General features: G+C 31.7%; 1 protein-coding gene across 3 annotated transcripts in view; it reads left to right on the top strand.

The window, feature by feature from the left end:
- The first annotated feature begins 481 nt into the window (after positions 1-481).
- Positions 482-26,718, top strand: part of LOC124534289 (adenylyl cyclase-associated protein 1) — a 41,320-nt gene continuing 15,083 nt past the window's right edge. The window contains exons 1-6 of one of the 3 annotated variants that reach the window (XM_047110261.1): positions 482-635; positions 16,325-16,566; positions 19,841-19,926; positions 20,091-20,473; positions 24,108-24,254; positions 25,876-26,054. In XM_047110261.1, the coding sequence (XP_046966217.1) occupies positions 16,534-16,566; positions 19,841-19,926; positions 20,091-20,473; positions 24,108-24,254; positions 25,876-26,054 (828 nt within the window). In that variant the 5' untranslated portion in view covers positions 482-635; positions 16,325-16,533. Of the gene's footprint in view, positions 636-6,110; positions 6,377-14,822; positions 15,100-16,324; positions 16,567-19,840; positions 19,927-20,090; positions 20,474-24,107; positions 24,255-25,875; positions 26,055-26,718 lie in introns of those variants that run through there. The other 2 variants (XM_047110167.1, XM_047110085.1) reach the window with 2 other exon arrangements.

Below are 26,718 nucleotides of genomic sequence, written 5' to 3'. Positions count from 1 at the left end.
AAATAATTAGGTTTTGTTTTATCTTTCCCAGAGTTAAAGATTTTTTATATATCAAGCATTTTACAGGCAACTTATACAACGTATTTACAAATATTACTGAAAAACCCCTTGGTTTTTTAGTGTACAAAACGCTATTTTTACAGAAATTAAACGAATACAGAAACATAAAATATATAATTTTTATATATGGAGATATTAAAAGTTGGTAAGGTTAGCAGCATTGGTGTCATTCAAATTTATTTATTTTTTACAACCAATCGCCATCACCACTACCACCTACTTTAGGAACTGTGCTGTTGTCTTTTGTGCCTGTAGGTATGAAAATGAAATTAATTAACCTTAGTTATTATTAAACGGTATTAAAACGAATTAAACGAAAATTAAATGTTATTGTTATATGACGCGCTTTTCACTATCTGTATAACACTAGGTTGCAAGATATAATAATATGATATTTTTTGAAAATGGCAAGGACCCATTTTTTTTTAAAACTAAGCTGTAATTTTTTGACAAGTAACCTATTGAATCTATTAAAGACTGATTTTTTTTTATATTATAGCCAAGAAAATAAATAATTAATTAAGTGATAACGGGCTCGAAGTCAACTGCTACACATTAAATTTTTCACAGTTATCGTAAGTACATACTTTTTTATCTTCATGACTATAAAAGGCAATATATTTTATATTGACATCACCGCATAAGATTAATTTATTGTGATACATCAGATTGCAGTAGTCCTTTTACGAATTTGTTATTTTCCTTGCGAATTATCAAATAAATATAGTTTGCCGAGGGTAAAAGTGAGTTGGGTTTAATATCTAGGTTAAATTAATTAAAGCCAAATATTTCTGTTACAGTACCTCAGTAATTTAATAATAACAAATACAGTAACTGGTTTATTCGAACCAATATTAAGATACGGCAACTAACGGTAGTTAATGGTTAAGGAGTATCAAAACATTTTGTTTTGATAAAAATAAAGATAAATACGATTGTAATTCATTGTATTCTTTTTGTTGTATACTTACAGTAATAGAAGCTTTTTTGTTTTGTTCATTTGATGTTATTACGAAAAGAACATGTATTGTCTCAAATGTGTAATGAAATTGACCCTACCTACCTTTTAAAGAAAGCTATATTGATTATTTAATAAGAGCTAAAAATTTGTTAAAACTTCTAATATACATAGTTTATACATTCAAAAATATAATATTATGGAAACTTTAGCAGATATGCTTAGTAAATACCAAAATATTTTAAAATAGAAAAGCATGTGATTACTTAATTGTATGCACAAACAGGCTTAGTATGAGTTGTTGTTGAGTTCACACACAAACACATGAAATGTGGAAACAAGATACTGTGTGGTACATACAGGTGTGTATGATTGGAAAAATTAGCAACATGTATATTTGCAAAACATCATTCTTAAATATATAGTTTAACATTTCTTCTCAAATATTCAGTTACAACATACTGTATTACACATAATGTAAGGACACCTCTAGGGCAAGATTGGTAATTTTTTCTGTAAAGCTAAGCAAAATTGAAAGATTCATTGTGACTGGAAGCATTATTAATTAATTTAACTTTTTATGTATATCATAGTGGAAAAAACATTTTTTCACTTCGCTCACTTATTTCTTTTTTAACAATAATATGGGAAATTCTGATTAATTAATAGTCTATTTTTATTCATTTCCAATTAGTTATTATTATTTTTTTAATTGACGCTTCACTCTTTCTGTATGGCTACCATATTCTTATTTTTTTCATTTTTAGTAGCCCATTCTACTAAACCATATTTGCCGGCAAGAACATATTATTTACAATTACCAAGTATCCATATTAATAGTAACTAATTATGTATTTACAAAAAATACTTAATTATAAAAATTATAAAAAACCAAATATAATCTTTGACACAAAAATACTTATGTTTTTGTTTCACATTTAGTGCATTCTTGGAATTAATAGACATGAGGTGTTTGTCTCAATTTCAGAATAGTTAATTTGTTACCAAAAATTGAAATGATTCTTTATACAACCATACATATGTAGAGATTCCGAATGTAGAAAACCAGCCCTTTAGGTTATATGATTTAGTCCGATGAGTGAGGTGAGTAATTTCACTAGAATATTTTTAATAGTAGCAACAGTGTTTGTACTATTTACAGACAAGTATAAAGAATTGTGGAAATAAAACACATGTCAACTACATCAGAAATGTAATACATATTTCAGGAATGACAATAATTGAAGTATATATTTGTATTTGTAGCCTCGTACTTGTAGCCCTCAAATAATAATATTTTATATTAAAATATGCGATAAATGACGATGCTCTAATTTTATTCTATTTCTAATAATTCGCAATTAAAGTCTTATTACAGAGGTTTGTTTTGCGGCGGTAATGTGTACGTAATATTTTTCCCGTTAGATACGCAGGCGCGTTACTCTTGCATCCAGAGCCGTGTAATTATTTGCAGGCAGCCACAGTCGTTACGATATATTTGTGTATATCACCTAGCTTGTCACAAATTTGTTGACCAATCCACAGCTCTACGAAATATATTCTATAGTCTTTTGTTTTGGATATTGGTACAATTTGTATTCTTAGCAGTTTTGCACACCATATAATTTTAATTTCTATATGCACAAACATAATCTTAAATTAAGCGGTACGAGATATCAATTAGAATACAAAACTAAATATTACAAATAAGTAAAACGTCTGTTTCGGTACTAGATAAACAAATATCAGTGATTCAGACGACAGCGCTCATCCTAAAAATCTTACATTTTAAAATTTTACATTTTTTTAACTGACTATAAATGTAATATGAAATTAATTCAAGAACACTTGATTTACAAATGGTCTATATCAAGTAATTGCGAAATGCGGAATATAATATAACCTAGATACGAGTATATGCATGTTTAACAAATAATTTTACTTCACTTCTAATATATTTTAACAAACTACAAATGTACTGTTATCAATCTGACCTGACAACAATGAGTGTTTTTATTAATATGAAACTTTATTAAATTCTTCAAAAGCTAGTAATTAGTATAATGATTTCCCATTAACAAGACTATTTAGTTATTCTCGAAAAGCTTAAAACAATTATTTGGTAACCTTTATACGTATAGATTTAATGTATAACGTTTAATTGTGAATGTACGTGATAACAGAATAATTAAGTAGTAGGATTAGGATCTATCGTTCTCTTAAATTTATTTTTAACGAGCATTGACCTTGCTTATAGACATAATGAGATAGAAAATACAGCTTTTTACTCTTTGATGAGCAACAATTGTAGTCGTTACGTACACCTCTATTACACACTTATTTTCATTATAACATAATCAATGACTCCTTTAAGAATTACTTATTGTAAGCAACTTTTGAGAGTTCCAACCTATCATAAGCGTAGTGAGTGAATTAGTTTACACTTAGATGAATTATCCTATAACTAATGTTTAAATTTTATTACATTTCGAGATGACTTTCAATAAACAAATAGTTTCGGGTAATATTTGTTATTTGAATAGAGAAGCTTGTGTAAGCTTTGCGGGCTCTACACGAGCTGTACGAAATGGGCGCGGGTGGCAGGATGCGCCAGGCGGGCGGCGCATCCGCCCTGCGCCAGTGCCGCCAGTCGCCCGCCGCCGTGCGCTCGGCCGGCCGCCGACCTTACGAACTCTTACATCGAACAATACTTTGTTATGCTATACACGTTATTATCACACGGAAATAAAATATTAATGATACCGTTTTTATTTTTAAGAGTTATTATCAAATAAGGGGATGATTCTATCAGTTGTTTATTATTCATAGAGGTTTCTTATTTAATGTTATAGTGTATAAAAATTTTAACGTATGTTATATCGAGAAAATAAAAGATTATAAACTATCGTTGATTAAAAATTATGTTTAAAAGTTGTTGTGCGCGCCCAAGTAAAAAAGTTAATAAAAACAAACTTAAGTCCGAACATATGGATCCTCTCACTAACTCCTCACAAGGTAAAGAAGTTGTAGAAGTAAGTAACAGCAACAGTAACATAAATACTGATAAACAAGAAACTCCGACGATGACATCCCAAGATTGTGTAAACACTGAAGTTGACAAAGTTGAAGTTGATCCCGTTGTTTCGAATACTGTTTCGTCAGAGCAAAACTTAAAGAGCCCAAATAATGATTGTCTTAATGAAGAATCTGAAGAAGATACAGATGACGTGTTTGCGAAACCAGAATTTGTAAAAAAGAGATTTTCTGTTGACTTTAAAAAAAGTCGCATAGATTTCAAACGATATTCTATTGATTGTGGTAGAAATGCAGTTACATTGCAAGATCTAGCGCATCTTGAACAAGAATTAGCCCGCACAAACGTAGACGCACGTATTGGTAGGCGTAAATCCACTGGTATACTAAAATCGACATCGGACAGTGGCGAAATTGGTGAAAAATATCGTACGAAACCACCCAAAACAAGTCAAGAATCTTGTTCAGACGATGATGATGTTTTCGAGAAAGCCTCTGTACCGAGCGATGGCGATGGTACGAGGGAACCTCCAGCTACTCCTGTTGGCCGGGATGAGTTAGCTTTGCGAAGACACCGTTTCTTTTCAGACCTAGTATGCGCTGCTAGAGGTGCAGTCGAACATCGTGTACGATTTGACCCTCTAGGGCCACTGGTTGCGGAATCAGGTATGAATATGATCGTAGAATAAAAAAAATAAAAATTTAGATTTATTATCATATAACATTTTTAAATTGAGAATAGGAGCGATTATTTGGTCATAGTTGGTTAACTTTTTTCTTTTCTGTTGTGCAAAAATGTTTTCTAGATTTTATCTCGTTATAAAATTTATTCAAATTTGATCTTCTTCGAAATGAGAACTGTATCTTTTTAAAAAATCTTGTAATAGTATTTTAATTCTTAATGATTGATAGTCATGAAATAAGTATTTGAATTAGACTTTTAGGCTATGTTAAAGTACCATCCCATAGTTTTGCGGTCGGCAAAAATCAATGCGGTTGGCTGATGCCCAAGTAAGCCGCTTTGCTTTTATATCTCAGACATTCCAGCATCAGTAGCGTCTAAAATTCGGTACTTTTGCTGACTTTTGAAATTATTAAGTTATAATTTTTTAATAATAAATATACTTATACTCGTTTCGGTTACGTACAGGTAGAATAAATAGACATAAAACGTTTGTATTCAAAAAGTATCTTTTATACAAACATTATTATTGTTTTATTAATAAGAAGTATTAATACCATACCAAATAATTATTAACATGAAATGTAATAAACAAGTAATCATCTTAAAATTAATTAGTATATAATATATGTAGCATATTAATTATATTATCTAAAATATTAATAGCATTTTTAGCCTCAAAAATCTAAAGTAACAGTGTTGAGTTGATATTCTCATTTGCACGGTAATTTTTATGCGTTTTAAAATTCTCCCAGACGTCCAAACATCGACGAACTTGAATATATTTTTTGATAACTGCAATGATAAAGATAAAAGAGCATAAACCTAGATAAATCAAATAATCTCAACTGTTTAATGCAGCAAATAACATGAAGTCATCGACTAAAACAGGTCGGATCAATTCTGTTGTTTCTAAATATAATTTATCTGAATATATTTCAGTAAACGTATTATATTTTTTAAGAGCGCGGGTTCTGTTATTTCAAGATTAATATTGTTGAAAGCCATAGCGAAACATTCTTGTTTTAAAAGTTGGAAACTAACTGTATAGTGCATTCATTAACGAAAAAGCAACGTTACTTGGATAACGTTTCGTTCTACACCTGGTACTTGATTAGGCGGAACCGCTGTAGCGGGTTATCCTGTGTAATTAGTACAAGGTATTAGTGTTGATTCAGTATCCGGGCTTCGGATATTACCTGTTCCAGATCCACATGGAAATTGCAAACAAATTTATCCTTATTATCTCTTGAATAATAGCAACATATTAATATTTATGTCAGAAGAATATAAATCGATAAATACGTGGTTGTGTATATTCTTATTTTTTTTACTTGTACGTGTGATCCAACGTCACAGTAATATAATTATGACTCATTACTGTACTAAAGCGGGCGTGTTTAGATCATAATGTTGGCCTTTGCCAGTATAGTTTCTAGAGAACGAGTGGCCGGCAAAACAGCCGGTTGGTCTGAATCACAGTAACATCCGTTCGCGGGCTGGCTGGAGTCAGTGTTGGACGGCGTACGCGCACGCCTACACGTATATGTATAATTTTATCAGTGCGTGAAAAAAAACTGTTATGTGTTTACTGATTTTGTAGTTGTATATTATTGAAGCTCTACAAAACACCTTTTACCTCGGTAAGTGGCCATATATTTTCTCACATGATATCCTCGACAGTCTATATATAAAACCGTGTGTGAATGTGTCAAAAATATTTTTTTAAACACATTTATATAAATAGGTACTTATCTCAGGCACAAGAACTTTGGTTTGGCGCCGGTTTTGTATAATGTCACAACATTTCGATTTTTCTTTTTAACGAAACTGCTCCGTAGCATCTGTTTTATTTACAGCTATGGATCTTTATCTCGTTATAAAATTATTAGTCTCGAGAGTGCGAGATACGAATATCTAGTGAAATGATAAAATATATTAACATCTTTAGGAATGGGGTGCTCTGAATAATCTCGATGTTCAATGCTATTTTTGTTCTAACTGAACTCTTATCTTGGTCGGTTTGTTATCTATAGACATCATTTTTACTACATGCTTTTGTTTTTAAAATAAAAATGCTCGATCGAGTGATATGTTGTAAAATTTGTACCACACTTGACATTTAATTCAATTTGTGACTATATGTTTGAATAGTTCATTTCAGACTTTAGCTAGCAACGTGATACTACTTGGTAACTAAACTCGGTCTGTTTGGTGTGGGTATCAAATTAAATGGGTTTTCAAGCATCCTATTGAGGATCTTAACGAAGCTCCGAGGGTAGAGCTGTTGAAGACTTTAATTTTATTACTATTCGAGGGTTTAATAATATTATTATTATTAAAATTACATCGCATTGAAATATATCAAGTAGGTACCTACTCAGTATTTTTTGCTCACACTAAATATATAATACAATACAAAAAACATTTGTTTTGTCACACTGATAGTATTACAAAGAGTTAGGTATCTTCAACTTTGAATGGCTTGTAAAGTTTTTTTGTTTGTTGATTTTTTTAATTAAATAGGCCATTTTCTTACATGGATTGAAATGAAATAAGTATTTAGTTTTTGTTTTATGGTTAGGTGTTTAGTTTATGGTTTTTAGCTTAGGATATTGTGCTAATTATTTGATATCAACGGGAAAACTACAGCAGTTCCCAGATTTAAAATTATTGACTACCAATTAAGTAACTTTACACTTGAGATATTACATGAGCTCCAAATTGAATAAAATTTTAAATTGCGGTTGTAAAGCAATCATATTCTAAATGTCATTTGGGTCATACTAAGGCCAAGTCAGGTTCAAAAGATTTAGCAAATTAAAGTATACACCTTAAACTACCTGCATAATTTGAGTGCGGCTGCACTGTCGTTGTATAACGCCGTTGCACATAAAGTCGTCGTTAAAAATGTACGGGCCCGGGCGCTCAGTTGAAGGTTGGAAAGCAAGTGGAACAAATTGAATAGGTGCTTATATGTAAGGTATACATAAAATATTTTTATGAAAGTTATTTTACAACCGTGAAAAGGTAAATGTAAGGGAAAATAGGCTTTGCTCTGTTTAGTGTGTCTTTGTCGAGATGGCCTAGTGGTTAGTACGCGTGCATCTTAACCGATGATTGCGGGTTCAAACCCAGGCAAGTACTGCTGATTCATGTGCTTAATTTGTCTTTATAATTCATCTCGTGCTCAGCGGTGAAGGAAAACATCGTAAGGAAACCAATGTGACAAATTTCATAAAAAATCTGCCACATGTGTATTCCACCAACCCGCATTGGAACAGCGTTGTGAAATATATTCCAAACCTTCTCCCCAAAGGGAGAGGAGGCTTTTAGCCCAGCTGTGGGAATTTACGGGCTGTTGTTGTTTGTTGTTGTTGTTGTTTATTGTTGTAGTCTGTCTTTACGTACGTTATTATCTTCGTCTTAATGTATTTTTAAATCGTGTATCAATTCAATATCAATCATATCATAGTGTATAATGCTCATAAACATTATAAACAACATTAACAAAGTCTATTGGATACTTTCACGAAACATAAGATCACAAGACGCGCTAGTTCAATCTATCTTACCACTGCATAATCAATTTATATTTTCATTATACTAATCTTTACTAGTATTAAATTATAATATTCGAAAGAAATTCCTGTCTGTCTTATTGTTTCCTAATTATTACTAAACTTTCAAAACGAGCTGAGATGGCCCAGTGGTTAGAACGCGTGCATCTTCACCGATGATTGCGGGTCCAAACCCAGGCAAGCACCACTATATATATGTGCTTAATTTGTGTTTATAATTCATCTCGTGCTCGGAGGTGAAGGTAAACATTGTGAGGAAACCTGCATGTGTCACATGCAGGTTCAAAAGCGGAATATGTTCCAAACCCTCTCATTAATGGAAGAGGAGGCCTTATCTCAGCAGTGGGAAATGTACAGTTACTTTACTTTTTTCAAAACGATTGCATTGAATTTTACACTGAAGTAACCTGGGTTCTCTATAAGTAGGTGCATATGCGCATTTATGCATTAAAAAACTTACGCGAAGAATGATTTTAGCGCGGAAAGATTCTCAGGGAACATTTTACTTCTTATTAAATCTGTTACGATCGATTTGTGAACACGCAAAAAGTATGTAATCTCGATCGAATCGTGTAATTACTAGATTTAGTAATTTCCATGGGTGTGTGCGTAGGTCAAGCGTATCGTACTTGGCTTTACAGACTACAGTGGACCCAATAGCATTGTTGCGATACCTATTATGGTATGGATGGTATATAACACGTCACGCGAGCATGAGCAACAGATGTTACTTGGATTAAGTTAATAGTTAAATACGGTAATAAAAAATGTGCTAGCGCGGTCTAGATGCCGAGTTTTATAACACACGGAATGATACGCGTTATATTTTAATAATATTAGGATTATTTAATACACGTCATACACGCCCTTATTTTGGAGAGCTAACCAATTCGATTCCCCTTAGAATTATGTTACTTATGAAAGGAAAATGCGGTCTATTTTTTTCCTCTGAATAATTTTATTCTGATATGATTATGTTTTGGATTCTTATAATATGACTAATATTTTTTGCTTGTATGAATATTGTATTTGAAATATTTGTTAACATTTATGCTATTGGTGTAAAGATAAAATAAAGGAAAAATCCCTCTGTTGGTTGATCCCATTATGTTAAGGATATGTTTCAAATAATATTTCTACAATATTACAAGCTTTATTAATAATTGCTTGAGGTTATATACAATAGACACAATGAGGTATATATCAGGTAAAAAAACTGCTCTGCAGTTTGTTTATTATTTTACGTTTTGTATCGATACTTTTCCTGAATATATAAAAAAATTATTTATATTACATAGTCAACAATAACAACAGTCTGTAAATTTTCCACTCCTGGGCTAAGACCTCCTCTCCATTTGAGGAGAAGCCTTGGAACATATTCCAGCACGCAGTTCCAATATGGTCTGGACACATGAAAGTTTTCTCACGATATTTTTATTCACCGCATAGAAATATTTAATAATATCTGCAATAAAATATAATCTTAACTCAATACTCTGTTATTTTCGAATAATCTGATCAATTACTTACCTTTAAGGGAAAGATAAAAACATATGTTAATATACTATAAAATCACGATAGTTCGAGCATCATTAATTATAGTAAGTACTTATAGTTAGTACGAGTATGAATTTGATATCAAAAGTAATTTGAAATTTTATTATGTGCATCAAGTTTTTAACAAAGAATAAAGTTATCTAGTAGGTACAGTGGCAGTTAATTAGGTAACTCTCATTTAGTGTTTGTAAAAAATAGAGAATTTAAACAGCGCTATGTTCTATGCAGATTTCCACCTGAATTAACCCAATTAGCTTGATCTCATTTATTCACTCAGTTATGAATTGATTTTTCTATTTAATTATCACGTCGAGGTATTTGAATAGTTTTATCTCTTGTAAGAATATTTAAATAGGTTTACATATGTAATTACGATTAGCGAATAATATTTGTTAATAGTTAATTTTGACTTAATAATAAATGAACAGTATACGGTTCTCATATCATAACGGGTGGCTGGTTGAAACTGGAATATAATTACGCTTTCATAATACATTAGTGCTCACATCTACTATGATATTATTTGAGGACGGTAGGTAAATATGCACTGGCACTAGGACTAATTGTGACACTAATTAAACTTTGAGAGTCACTTTAATTGCTCGGTAGCATCTAAACGTAAAAATAGATGTAAAACTGTTGCGGCGGAAGATGTCATTAACTGACTGTTACTCTTCTTGGAATGTTTTCCTTTTAAAATTGTCCTCTGTTAACTTTTCATGAAATATAATTAGGTACTGAATAAATATTGTAAATGTTTCCATTTTCCGGTAGAGTAGAATGGAGCAATCCTATTTCAACAAGCGCGTGTCGTTAATCCCATCAGCACTTAACGGCAGTTTCTGCAATGTTGATCTAAGCTACATCAACTAATTTGTCTTTCATTTGAAAGCTTATTGGTCACTGACTATCACTGACCGGAATGTCAGTCCTTTTTGTAACTTATCTAACCTCAAATAAGTAGCATGAGGACAAGCTAACGATGATACCCACTACAATACAATAATTGAAGTAACAATTGTTTACAAATTAATGACATGTTTTCATTTTTGAAGTAGTATTTGGTATAATGAGATACTTGCATCATATTTTTTATTGATATTTTGTGTTCATATATTATATATATTATTCGATGCCCATTTAAATTATATTACTTACAATTTAGATAAATATTATTATAATATAACCTCATTATTAAGTCTATTTGTGTATATTCTATTACAGTTTCATTCGATCTATGTTTGATGTGTGGTTTGTAATTGTTTCACTGTGGTCAATATAAGATATTGTGCAAGCTTGACATGACTGCTTTATATTATTAATTAACGAAATTTACAAAAAATGTATACCTAAAAATTTAACACTATCTATTTTTTATTAGAAATATGTCCAAATGTTTTTAAAAGTATATACTGAGCTAGTTCTTATCTCGTTTATCTGGTTATAAATAATAGTTTTTTTATTTTATTCGTTGTTTATAACATTAAGTTAAAATTAATGAAGTGAAAAAATAAATTAAGTATTGATGACCCAACACCAACTTTTTCTGCCATAGGTTTTATAGATCAATATTTGATGAACTAATTACAGTAATCTATTAATTTCTGTAATATTATTTACTTACTAAGCAAACTTCAAACAGAATTGTAGTATGAATTTCGGATAGTCAAAGTATTTAATTATTTATAACCTAATATGTCTAATCAATGTTTAATTAAAATTTATTTAAGTTTCCTCAGAGCTATTCACACACCACCAAATGATGTATCGATGGTGGATCTCGTATACACAATTACGTAACGACGTTAGTCATTTTAAACTGGCCTTGGCCGTGCAATGGCACGAAAATAAACGTGAGTGAGTGAGTGTGTGACTGTGTTCAAACCTCATTCTCCCTTGTAGACGTCAAGAGTTCTCATTAAATTAAATACTTCACTATAATTAATAAGTACAATAATTCCATCGAGACACAAAATAGGTCAATTTTATTTTTATAAATATTTTATTCAAGTCTCTATAGATTTGTGTATAATATATAATTTAAAAGTCAACAATAAATCAATAAATGATTTTGCAACATAGTACAATACATACAAATTCAATAATTAATTGTTGCATTTTAAAGAATTTAATTAATTGTAATTAAATTACAGACAATACTTATTTATATTTCAGTAGCGTTTTCACTCGGATGAACTTATAAGGAAATCAAGGAAGTAATTATATTTAAAGCTTAATTCACACTAGCGGGAACTCAATTGCCGTCCGACATTTGTCGATGTATTTGTTTTTTAATGATACTTGTATATATATTTTATAAGATAAATAATGTGTAACTGGACAGTGAAAAGAATAACAATTTATACAAATTAATTGATTACCCATTGTTAATAAACACAATTTACTTCTCAAAATAATACCTGTCATACGAATATACAAAATACTATAGGTACTCGATAACTTAAAATATTCGAAGAAGTCTTTATACGGACAATATTATATTTTTATCGAGATCGATAAGGTTGCTGCAACGTAAGTAAAACGCAAATCAGACAGAAATATTAGAATTGTAAAACAGTCAACAGTTTGTTTTAAAAAAATCGATAAAAGATGAAATAATGGCGTTCGCTTACTTCTTTACTATTTTGATTATTTTTTATTTGACAATCTATATCAATAATTACTTCTAATTAAATATTTACAACCTAATCAGTTATTCTCGAGATCGGTGAAACGAGTGAAGGCAATGCTTATTATATATGTATACATCACGTATTTTATTTGTTATATATTATTTACTTTCTGGTAGATTTATCTCTATAAGCCCCTTTGCGTATGTCTCATCCACTCATTACATATTCCACCGCTTAAGAGCTTAACTTAGTATTGTTGGGTTCTAATTTGAAAGCTGAGTATGTTCTTGTAATGACGTGTTTATTAAAATTAATTAACATACGCAAGGGACATTAGTATTTAAGGTCGGTAGCTCATTGGCGATGTCAATGTCTAATATTACTATCATTCCAACGCCTATAGGGTAGTGATGACCACTTACCGTCATGTGCTCTATTGGCCTATTAACCTAAAAAATTAAAACATAAATTATAAAATGCGATCATAACTAATTAGCACAGCCATCATAAATTATGTTTTACAAGCTGAAAGGTCACATAACCCAATATATATTCGCCTTTACTGTACCTGCTGGATAGAAATTGTCCGGTGTAAATCCATAGATAGCTATAAGTAAAAGTTTATCTATGTCAGTCTCTTCAACCTCCAACAACCTTGAACTAAGTCCTCTGAGGTTTGTTTCATTAATTTAGGTAATAAACTTTGTTACGATCAAATAAAAAGTATATAACATAATTTGTATTTAATATTACCCAACTAATTAAGTTTTAAGATTGTTTTACTGTTATTTCAGTTGTAGGTAGTATTTTGGTAGGAAAAAGTCTAAACTTTTTTCTCATAAAAACAGGAAGGATTTGCCCAGCATTGAAAAGAAAGGAACTCAGAAATATAAGGTGTTTCTCTTTAGGGATAGTATTACTGGTATCTTTGACCGATAAATCGTAGTATATAAGAGCAAAATAACTTCCAAAGATTTGTAAGAAAACAAAAGGTGAAAAGAAACCTTACTTTGTCGCTGGTAAAGTAAAATTAAACCCTACGGGCAGTCTACCTTCGGAATACTAATTACTAACACAGACAAATAGTTTGCGTCCGTAGAATTTATACCTTTATTATTCGTAAATTGTACTATTGGACACATGAGCGCATACTAAGTGAGTGTAGCAGAATTATCTTTATCGACGTATCGCCGAATATACACAACATACTCATAGCGTACTTTTAACAAATATCATGATTAATTATTATTTTACGTGAAAATTTTCCACCATATTTTTATTATATTTTCGCAGTTTAGGGAATTATGTTTTAAATATGAAAATACACAGAACTGTTAAATTGTTAAATGAATTTGTATCCGATTGCTGAGTGCCTAGAATGATTTAGACTTAAAATGGAGAATCCATCAGGATGTTAAAAATTCAAATGTGATTAATTTGTGCGTTGATGTTTTTCTTTACTCTGTGGTAAAAGTAAATATCGTGAAGATTCAAGTGTGGGATGAAATTCTGCCACATGTGTATCTAGTATCTATGAACAAGTGTTGGAAAAAGCTCGAGCCTGGCCGTAATTGACTTTCCTTTACGGATTAATATGATAATGACTTTCTTGATGAAATTTTATAGCAGTTCTAAGTCATTTCTCCGTAAATGCTTCTGTTTAACGAAGTAAATAATAATTGTCGCGAGTAAATGTCTTTCGTCTTACTCGTTGACACGCCATGATAATATCTCATGACTCTTAAATACCGGTAACGAATAATTGCATACGAATTTTAGTTATTATTTTGTTTATTTGATTTTAGCAGTTATAATTCCATCAACAATATTTAGTATTTTTTAAAGTTCATTATAAAATCTGTATCGCAACGATATAATCGATTTTGATGACAATTATCATCAAACTAAAAGTAATTTTATATAAATATACACTAATCAATAATCTATGTATGTATATATGTTTGTATATTTGTGTAAGAAAAAAATTCGCCGTTTATTTTTATAGCTAGACAAATGTAGAATAATTTGCCCTAGGCTCGAGGATAAGAAATCAAGGATGAATCAGAAAAACACTTTTGGCAAATTGCCAATTTTAGTTCGAAGGTATTGTGTGGAAACTCAAAGAATTATAGATAATAAATATTATTTAACCATTATGACTTTCGCTATATTCTTGTAATTTAATCAGTGATATTAATCATATGACCAAGTAATTGTCATTTGTCTCTTTCGTTTCAAAGGAATTAGACTCGTCAACGTATCGGTTAGCATTGCTTTATCATCTTTTTGTGGAATACTCGGTATTATCGCACCGTATCTGCAACTTAGTCATTAGATAATGACAATTCGTTGACGATACATTCGTTTCGGAGTGACCGATATAGTAACTAATATTAATAAATATTCCTGTTTAAAGTTTGATTATACATATTTCTTTGTTCGTAATGGATGATGAAAGTGGCAATAAGAACATGAAACATCTCATACAAATGTTTGAGGCGCGTAAAAGATTGTCTGATGATGAGGAGGGCGCGGTCAATAGCGTTCTCGTTGAATCTAATCAAGAGGAAAATGAAGGTGAAGATATATCAAATGGTACGAATATTTGTGTATATGTTTTCGTTTCGAGTTTCACGTTGTCAACTTTCGTCGGGCGATCGAAAGTTGTTAAATGTTGGAAATATTAACATATGAATTATACACAAAGTAAAATTGTGCGTCGTTAATAATATTTTGATACTCCTTCTTAATTACGTTAAACAAACTTAGCAGTAATTGGTCTTTCCAAGTTTGTATTACCTAATTCGAAATGTAATTAATTTTCTCGTATGAAATACAATCTTCTCATAATTTAATTTTGTTTATATAAATACCCATCGTTTGAAATTGTTATCAACACTTCTGTTTAACAGAGATATCTAAAGTTTATTTTAAGACTACTTTACAGATTTATAATTAGACATACCGTTGATATTAATACCACTTTTAAAACCTAATGACTTATTGTGTATAAGGATGTTAGTATTGACATTAAAGACTAATTTGATAAGTAATTAGTTAATCATATTTAATGGATAGTATTACCATTTGTATTTCATAAAAGTTGTTAAAATGCATTTAAGACCACCATTTCTTATTAATGTAACGGTCAATTTGTATTGAGCATAGCTTCGTTTAATAAGTAATGAACCATCGCTGTTATTCCCATAATTAGCAATAAAGGTCACCCTGTAGAAACAGGTAATATTTTATTATGGAATATGTTCCTAAACTAGTAATGAAATGCAGCATTTAAATTGCAAGCAATTATTTAAATAAATAATGACGCTACAGGTGAACAGCATACATTTAAGAACAATGTTTTACCCACCAACAGGCATGCAAATCATTGAATAAAATTATGCAATAAATTGTATTCACAGTGTGTGTCGTATACCTCACATATCGTGTTGATTCACGTCGTTTGGCGTGAGTTCAAGACATTCAATTAATACTCAGCCTAGTTATCTTTACTAGATATTTCATCAACAACCCGTAATTGTCGCACTGCTCTACAAAAAAATCGTTTATGTTAAGAGAAGCTAATATTTATTACATTGCTTCGCCGCGAGTTTGAGGATTTTTATGTAACGGAATTACATCTCACAGATTTAGTCAAATTAAGATTTTGTCGCTAAATATAAATCATTAGAAAAGATAATCAGTGATCGTTAGTGAAGATCCATAGACGTATCTATCCATTGACCCCCCTCCCCCCCTCGTTTGTAAGACTATTGTTTACTAACTTGTTGACTAATAGATGTTTACGTTTGTTTAATAGGTAGTGAAGTCGATCATACAGCGGCAGTGCACAGTCCGGCTGCTGACCTCGAATCTCTGATAGAGCGCTTGGAGCGTGTGACTTCGCGCTTGGAGCGATTGCCTGTGCTACGCGCTCACACGCCAACACCGCCCTGCTCGCCAGCGCCATCTCCCGCAGGAGACGCGCCACCGATCTTTCAGACGACAGAAATTATCGAAACCGACAACATGAGCATCAACGGCTATCAGGACTTGATGCAGGTGAGATACGTAGATTTTTGTAAGATGAAACATGGAGAAGTATTTTATGTCGTAAAGTCCAATTATGACAAATCTTGGAAATATTTTGTTGTATATGTACACAAGTTATAAGAGCTTCTTATTATAATAGGACCAAGAATGACAATAAATCACTATAATAGTAAAACTTCAAACAATCTCAAGATTTTCAAGCTAGAACTTTTAATTTTTAACAACAAACAAAATCTTGAACTATGTATATTTTTACGACGATAGAATATGCACCTATTCTGAATCTCTGGCATATAGTAAATGTTTATGTATTTATAGCTGATAAATTAAATGCTAATTAATACAGAAAAAGCAACCAAGATCACACGGTAAATGTAGCTGCGGTTGTATCAATTTCTTTAAATTATAAGTCTGTATAATTAGATTAGAACGATTATGATTATAGTTAAATTAGTTAGTTTTTTTGTTATTTAGTTAAAAGTTTAAAATAGTGACGTAATACTCTACACTACTGTATTAGAATATTATATTTGATGCAAATTCTATGTAAGAAGATTGTGGAGATCTAACAGATGATTTATGCATGTAATACAGACGAAGACGTAAGTGATTTTAAGATGTTATGTCCCTTGCGCCTGTTAATCTAGCTTACTCGTTAATAAATCCGGAATACTGCTGCTACTAAGTATTGCTGTCTTGAGATGAATAAGTGAGAGCGTTTATTCCTTTCTAACCTTATATGAGAGAGAGAGAAACAGATTAAAAAAGAAAAAGAAATTTTTAAAATTTAGAACGAAATAAGTATACTTGCAAATTTTAACCAATGTGTACAGCAAAATTGTACAAAACATGTGTTGAATTGCCACCAATGACGTTGAACTTGTCAGGCCGTGAGACATATGTTTCTGCACGCGACGCTATCTGATTAATCAATTTCCATTAACAACGACCGCCCTTGTTCGAACCATTTGTTTCTTTTACGATGTAACCATAACACGATACGATGACCTGGGGCTTGAAACGTTTTTATTAAGTATCCTCGTTTTCATGTAGCATATTATTTATTCAGCTACTTTCGACGCATTAAATAAATACTGCTCTTTTTATGTGCCATACACAACACGTAAAATGTGTTTTATAACGTGATCATTAATGTCGGTGTTGCTAAAGGCGAGTAATGTTTTTGCTCCTTAATACAATATAAGTTCTTGTAACCTTCCCATTGAAATGTGTGCTAAATGTTTTTCTTTTATATTATACAGGAAGTTACTTTATGTTTAGAAATGTAATTGTTTTAATTTTTTTTTTGTGAAATAGTAACCCGAAAATGACCAGTAAAGGAAAATAACTAAAGCTGCGAATTTTGTATTGCTTGTGTTTCGGACTCGGTGGTAGAGAAGGCAGTAGAAATAAGAAATGCAAAGGCGTAGTGCCTTATTTTTAGTTTTTTTTTTTAACTTTGTGACACATCTTCGTCATCATCTGATTTTTAAATAATTGGACATCAGTAACTAATCGATTTTGAGTAATCATTTATGTTGTTTCTCTAAGTTCTACATTATATAATGCGACTTAGAAACTTATATGAAAGGTTAAGTTTTGTTTCGTAGTCATTACTTTTGAAAGTAATTCTCAAGGAAAAAGATTCGTAAGTTGAATATAGTTAACGGATATGTATATCGTTGTATATTTTATCGAAACTCAGTAAATGGGAAAAGCTATTTATAATGTTAGAAGAACGATGAAAATGTTGAGAGGAAAATTATACGCGCTGAAAGTAATTTTGACTCGCAAGGAGCTGCTTGAGAGAATTTATTCAAAATTCTCCGATAAACAATTGAAGATAAATTGTATTCATCATTATAATAATCATTCAATGCTATAAAATAAAGTCGTTTATTGCAGTCTGTCCTTACGTATGCTAAGGTCTTTATTAAAATTACGCAACGGATTTTGATGCGGTTGTTTTTAATAGAAAGAGTGATTCAAGAGGAAGGTCTTTGTATATAATACATGGACGAAATAGAAAAGAAACACTAATAATTTAGAAATTCTCTACTATATTTAGTATCAGCATTGTATCCATGCGAAGCCAGGTCGTATCGCTAGCAAATAATTAATGAAATTCTCAGAAGTAACAAGGTTCAGCGTTATGCATAATATTGTTATCATATAAACACGGACGTAGAATCGAGTTAAACAATAATTTAATAAGCTTAATTGAAATAGCCGAGGCATCTAGTAATACCTGAACTTGCCAACTCTTAATTCATAATTCATTTATTTATTTGCAAGAATATGGTACACAATACAGGTGTTCATTAATATAAATTCTCATATTCTACCGATTTATCGGTGTGCAAAATATTAAACATGCAATAAATAATAATTAATATAACATTAACAAAAGCAAGACTACCATAAATTCAATCACATTAAAATAAAATAATAGAATAAAATTAAGGAATAAATAATTTAGATTACAAAAAATAAGGATTACATAATAATACAAATAGTTTCAATATTTTCATCAATTTTTGCCACATAAATATTCATTAACGTTATAGTACAATTTATTTAAAAGCAAATTAAAACCTTATTAATAAAATCAACATTTTGTGGTTGAATAAGTGTAGATGACAATTCTATCGCTATGCTATCAAGATTTCTGTTTTAGTAATTTTATTCTGCGATATCGTTCAAAGAAAATTACTATGAATATATTCATTCATCTCATAGTTTGAAATAATATTAGTACGGTTTGAAAATGTTATTCCATTTGAAAACCATTTGTGATTGAATAGAGTAAGTCAGCTGTACTTTCTTCTTGGTTGGTTGTTTGTTTTATTGCGAACGGAATACTCGTTTTCTTAATAAATCCGTCTTATAATATTTGTGTAAAGGAAAGTGAACAACTGTTTATAAAATATGAACCTATTCATTGCCGTCCAGAGACATTGGTTCGCAAGAGATTAAAATTTTCTTTACATCATTAAGGCGCCTTTAAATAAGATGGTAATGTTTCTTTTTTTTATATTACCATCAAATGTAAACTGTATTAAAAGGTATTGCTTTGCAGCTCTTTTATTGGTAATAGCGCTGATTTGCATTGGCGATGTAAGTGGAGCGGTGGTGATGACCTACCATCAGATGGTCACTTGCCAGTCTTACTACCAAATATAATAAACCACCCGTTTCTTAAATATGATATGATAATAATGTTTCATTTGTTTTCTTAAGTTTATTGTTAATTTATGAGTTTATAATGTCTTTATTGTCTTAGGGTCCCCTGCTCACTTACTTAGAGTTATCGAAGCAGCTCGGCGGCGACATCGCTACGCACGCTAACCTCGTTAACGATGCCTTTCAGTGAGTATTTTACACTACTTTATTATTTTGTTTTTATAAAATCTCGCTAAGAAACGTCGGCGTATTAACAAAGACGCATGCATAAAATGTTATGTATGAATATATGAAGTTAAAGTAATTAGCTTGCTCATGTGAAAAATGATTAAACTTTTTTATTTCTACAGACAACAGTTTCGTTACATCCAGCTGGCGGCGGTTCGATCGAAGCCATTACAGGCCGAAGAGGTGCAACTTCTCGCTCCGACCAGCGAAAAGATCTCATCGATCCAACAATACCGCGAGAAGAATCGTGCGTCTCCGTTCTTCAACCACCTGTCCGCCATATCCGAGAGCATCCCGGCCCTCGGATGGGTGGCCGTGTCTCCTACTCCGGCACCGTACGTGAAAGAAATGAACGACGCCGGACAGTTTTACACGAACCGCGTCCTGAAGGAGTGGAAAGAGAAAGATAAGACCCATGTTGACTGGTGCCGCGCTTGGGTGCAGCTGCTTTCGGATTTGCAAGCGTACGTGAAGCAGTATCACACTACGGGACTCGTGTGGGCCGGTGAGTAATACAAAGTTCATTGACGTCGATAACGACGAGCCACACTATATGCATGATGTTGTCGAAAGAATAATACTTATGATATCATTTGTTTGTCGCATGCTTAGATATTAATTAATGTTGCATTTAACTTATCGTATTATATACGTCACTTTTATTTAAGTACGTTTGTTATAATTAACTATAACTCTTCGTATTATTATTGAATGATAAAATATTTAAGAAAATTGAGATCTTACGTTTCTTTCTGTTATATTTCATTAATGAACCAAATACAATTCGTCTATATAAATAGGTCGAGTAGAATAAAATAAATTACGAGCTCTCGTTATATGATTGCGAAAATGTCGACATATAAAAAATAGAGGAATAAGTTTTTTTTTATGGTATCCTTAAATTTATTATTGAACAACATTTGCCTTTAAAAGAGGAAAAATATATTTTTGGATATCCAATTTGGTAACGAGCCAAAACCTATGAAGACAATTAATAAAAAATAAAATTTCATCGTAAATAACGGAGATAACGATTATAGAGTTATTCCTCTGTGCCTCTAGGCTGACAAAAAATGTTAGCGGTAATTGTAATTCAGATTTATTATATATATCGAATATTGAATAATTCATTAACTCAAATTGTAGATATTTTTGGCTGTTAAGTTTAAAAGAAAATCTATTGATAATATGACTTCTTGGAATGGTGAAATTATATGCCGATTATTTTAAAATCATTTTAATTCTGTATTTAAAGGTGAACCAAGAGCAATATCAAATCCCTCGCGTCCAGCAAATTCTTTGACAAACTTAAATAGTCTTAGCTTTAGTAAAAGAGTTTTTTATTCGTTTATAATTAAATTTTCTATTGACATAAATGATGGATCTAATGAAATTCCTCTATATTCTATCTGTCAATTATAAAACTAGGTAAGTGGTGATAGGCACGATATAAGTAATTAACGTCCTACCTGTAAGCTTAGTTCGATTTCAAAGTTATTTAAAATATCTAACTCCACTTTCTCCCTCATAAAAAATGAACGTACAGCCTGCATATGACACGTTAATCCTCGTATATTAAAACTAAAGTAATATCTGCTAATACCTAGACCATATTTATAACGCTATGTATAGTGGAATCGAGGTTCATGTGGTATAAATGACTTCTCGAAAGCCTTTAGCCAAAAGCTGAAAAATTAATAAACACAGCGATCTACTGCGATGTTTTGGAATCATATTTACGATATTGAACAGAAGCTCTTCCCGCTAAAGGACATTCTAATTTCTTGCCCGTTTCCTCAGGCGTTTCCCAAGGGTCACATCTCGGGCCACTCCTGTTTAATATTCATATAAATGACGTTTCCTTATATTTCCGTTATTCGAATTTTCTAGCCGATGTCAAAAAAATCTTTAATTTTATTACAATTGAATATGATTGAGATTTACGCTAGGGAGATTTACATGAATTAACGAAGTAATGAAAGGTAATATTATTATAATTAATGTAAAATAATAATAATAACATCAATAAGAAAAAACAATAGATAACATTTAACATTAATTTAACAACACAATATTCAACAAGGTTTTCGAGTTGAGTGAGTTGGAAATTCAACTTGATAGTAAAATATATAGTAAAGATGAAATGTGAGCTGACCGGAAAAACTTACAAAAGTATTTGGTTTTATATTGCGTTGCATTGGTATAATATTAGTTGTATATACTTTTGTCCGGTATTTTTATGGTAACTGCTGAACCGTCTACAATCTACAATACAAAGTTGTAAGCGAAATTGATACAATACAATATAAATTCATAGAATACTTTAAAATACGACATCAATTTGCAACCCTAAACTTGCTTTTCAACCGACTCGTGTAAAGATATTTTCTTCACGCTATAGATTAAGTCAACCTTTACAAACTTGTATTAATAAAATCACCATTGCTTCTTAGTACTTCTAAATTTCAAACGGTATGTCCAAGAAGACTAACTACCCTATTAATCTAATCAATACAGAAATAAAAGTGCAAATATTTTTATTACACGTTCTTGTTATAACTATAATAGATTTTATTCCGACGAATATTTGTTTAAACTTAAAATATTCAAAATGAAAAATTGTTTTCAAATTTATTTTATATTAAATTGGTGTAGCTCGCTCTCTCTCTACTCTCTCTATTTTAAGTATTCAGTAAGTTTATGTTTATATAGTTTTTTAATATTTAATTACGTGTTGAGCTTTTTTAAGTTAAGTAAATAAATTGGTCAATGTTTCGATTGCGTAGTTAGTATGTATGATTAATAAACTGTTTGTTTCACTTTTAAATTAAGTAAATAAGTATAATTATGACGCTTGCTAGTACCAAAATTATTTTGTTAGTTAATTAAATAATTCAAGTGTTATCGGTGTATGAACTTACCTATTACTTATTTGGTGTATTGAATAAATAAAGCTTTTAATAATTAATTTATTGTTATTATCATCAATTCACTTCGTTTACGTAATAAAAAGTCAATTGAGCTAAGAAAGTCCCTTATAATTTATATGTCGGATAAAACTATTTGTTTTTAGCTCATTTTAAGTACTTACAATGTTACTTTTACGTTCGCTAAGTAATAGAGAATATAAGAGAAGCGTATTGTAATGGAGTTAGCTATTTGTTGAATTGACCTTGAAAAGTAATGGGCTCATTTTCATCAACGATCCATAGTCTTATAATACACTTAGAACCGACCGTATATAATTTTTGCATATTTTTTACAACGGTGGACAATGTGACCCCGAATAATTTATCGACTACGAGCTCGCTGTTTGTAGAAAATTACCATACATAAGCGCCGCGGTAAAAGCAATTGAATAATAAATGAGTTAGGCTCTTATGACAAGTTGCGGAATATAGCAAGGAAATTTTATTGCAGAAAACTTTTATTTTATAACCACAAATATTGTATGCGAGTTAAGCAGTAGTATCAGCTTCGTTTTAAATATGACAAGAGCTCGGGTGAAAGCAGGGACTTTGGAATCTCCTCTCCGTCCAAAAAGAATTTTAAAGAAACCTAGGCCACCTCACCGATGGTCCAAGATTTGACCATAAAGCCAAAGAAAATCCAACCGTGCGCGGTTTCTGCCATCTACAGGTTGTAATAAGAAGGATCATAACATCTCGTAGTCTATCCCAATGGCAGGAACAGTAGAAATTATTCACTAACAAAAACTATATGCGACTCAACAAAAAAATGTATTCGAAAAAGTCTTCAATTACTGCGAAAATAATTAATTAGTTAATTATAATTACCGTTACATTTCTCTTAGCAGTTGAACTGTATGTTACGCGTCTAATCACAGAAAGTTTCGACATACCTATTCTTGTACAACTTTGGAACAATTGGCAAATAATTATTATTAATTACTTACAGCTTATTTATGCAAGTCCTTATTAATTCTATTTGTGCATGGTGCTTTTTTGCCTTCGAGATTCGAGGTTAATCTTCGAACACAGTCAAGAGAACGAATGAGCGAATGAATTCTATAGATCTGATTTGAAATCAAAGATCAGAATTATTTAATAATTTTGGACTTGGTTTTGTGGGTTACCCCTGACTGTAAATCGTATAAGTACTAGTGACGTCGTTCTCAGGTAAGAGCGCTGGTGCCCCGCCCCCTCCCCCCGGCGGTCTGCCCCCACCGCCGCCCGCGCTGCCCGACGTGGACTTCGCGAACATGGCCGCCGACGACAGGAGTGCGCTCTTCGCTGAGATCAACAAGGGGGAGGCCATCACCAGTAGTATGTTACAGAGAATAATTATATCAATCTATTATTTTTTATATGCATTTAAAAAAATTAAGACTCCACAGATAAATAACACGAAGACTTTCGTTGGAAGACTAGGTTCAGTAAGGCTAATACTACTACTTATATACAAGGTTTAGTACCATAAAACCATGTAGGTTAACGTGATGGTACGAAGGACAATTATAAATAGATTTTCTAACAATTTAAAGACAGAAAAAATAATCTCATATTCATTAAATTATTATTAACATGTTCCTAAGCGATTTAAAATTATTGAGTTTCCAAGTATCATAGAAATAAAGATATAATATTCTTAATTTATCAGATGGTATAATTTCATTTTCTAATAATCACTATATAGTCCTTATGATAAATGATCGCGGTGTTTAGTATTAAAAAAAATAAAAAAAACATTTGACCTGATATAATTTCGATTAAATTAATCTAAAATCCTCTTTTGAAAAACGTCATTTTAGCTTTTGATCAATGTGAAAGGCTTTTTAATTATGCTTCCATATATGTTTTTAAAAAATATCGAATGCGGAAATAATGGAATCATTATTGATGGTTTCCTGGCTGAGTGCATTCAGAATCCATGTGTGTCATGCTGTGATTTTATTGTTCAGTCATGAATAAAGAAATAGTTTTCAATCAAATATCATAAAAATCTATATTAATGGTATAAATGCGAAAGTATATCGGTCTGTATGTCTATCGCTCTTTCACGACCAAACCGCAAAACCGTATTTGATGAAATTTGGTATGAAGCAAACTTGAACTCCAAGATAAGACACAGGCTACTTTTTTTGGCTAACACATGAAAACCGACACACTAATACTCAAGCGAAGCTGCGGGCGACTTCTTGTATTTTTATATATTGTTAGCGCTCTGTAATTATTTCCCAGCGTTCAATGATAACATTAACATTAATCGATATTTTAAACGACCTCTTACCTCAAGTGACTCACTTCGAGTCAGCGCCATACATTTTTTATACTTTTATTAGTCATTCATCCAAAAAATATATTAACTGTAATACATCAAAAATGGAGATGAGCTGACTCAGTGGTTAGAACGCGTGCATCTTAATCGATGATTGCGGGTTTAAACCCAGGCAAGCACCACTATACATATGTGCTTCATTTGTGTTTATAATTCATCTCGTGCTCAGCGGTGAAGGAAAACGTCGTGAGGAAAGCTGCATGTGTGTAATTTCAATGAAATTACACACATGCAGCTTTCCACCAACCCGCATTGGAACAGCGTGGTGGAATATGTTCCAAATCCTCTCCTTAATGGAAGAGGAGGCTTTAGCCCAGCGGTGGGAAATTTACAGGCTGTTTACTTTTACATCAAAAATGTGAATATATTAAAAAAATATATGAAGTGTATGAATTTACCTAATGATTGTAGAGTATTTATTTACTCCACCCTATAATGTAACAAGGTAAGACGGTAAAATATAATGCATACTTACCCTAATAGAATTATTTCGGAGAAGAGGTTACAACGCAAATATGTGGTTTACATACGCTCCCTCGAATATCGTTACGAAAATAACACCTGTGTTTTCTTTGTAACGGGGTAGCTGAGACGGTTTTTTTCCGATAGGCCTTCGTAAGGTGACATCTGACATGCAGACTCATAAGAACCCTCAGCTGCGGCAAGGGCCAGCTCCCTTCAAGGCGGCCGCCCCGAAGGTCCCCACCAAGGCGCTGCCGACGCCCGGCGCCGGAGTCTTACCGGACAAGCCTCCTGTCTTCTCGAGGGACGGCAAGAAGTGGATCATTGTAAGTCTTATATTACTATGAATCATTATTGATAAGAGAGATTTCGATATAAGAGACTTTTCGTTATGAAAGCGGTTATTGTTGCTTGGTTACAATAACGGTACCGATTTTCAATTTATAATTGTCAATATATTAAATCATACCCCTTTGTTTGTTACGTTGTTTGACAATCTCCGTGGTCGAGTGGTGTGTACACCGGTTTTCATGGGTACGCCACTCCGAGGTCCCGGGTTCGATTCCCGGCTGAGTCGATGTAGATTATCATTAGTTTTCTATGTTGTCTTGGGTCTGGGTGTTTGTGGTACCGTCGTTACTTCTAATGTTCCATAACGCAAGTGCTTTGGCTACTTATATATATATTGGGATCAGAGTAATGTATGTGATGTTGTCTCATATTTATTTATTTGTATATGATCATAGACAATATTTTTATCTGAAAAAAGCGTACGTGCAGTAATAAAGAATAATGCAAACGCAGACGTAATTGTTAACTATTTCAGTGGTAACGCACTATTATAAAGGCTATCTGAGATCAACGTGCGCATAACGGTGTATACGACACCGTATGTCTGTAAAAATATTTTTAAAAGATATATTTTTGTTGATATATAATAATATAAATTACGTCAATTGATGTCCTCTCAACTACGAATTAAGTAAATTT

This window comes from Vanessa cardui, chromosome 1 (assembly GCF_905220365.1).
Source record: "Vanessa cardui chromosome 1, ilVanCard2.1, whole genome shotgun sequence".
Lineage (NCBI taxonomy): Eukaryota > Metazoa > Arthropoda > Insecta > Lepidoptera > Nymphalidae > Vanessa > Vanessa cardui.
The sequence above is the reverse complement of the archived record's forward strand: the minus strand, read 5'-3'. Positions and strand labels throughout refer to the sequence as shown.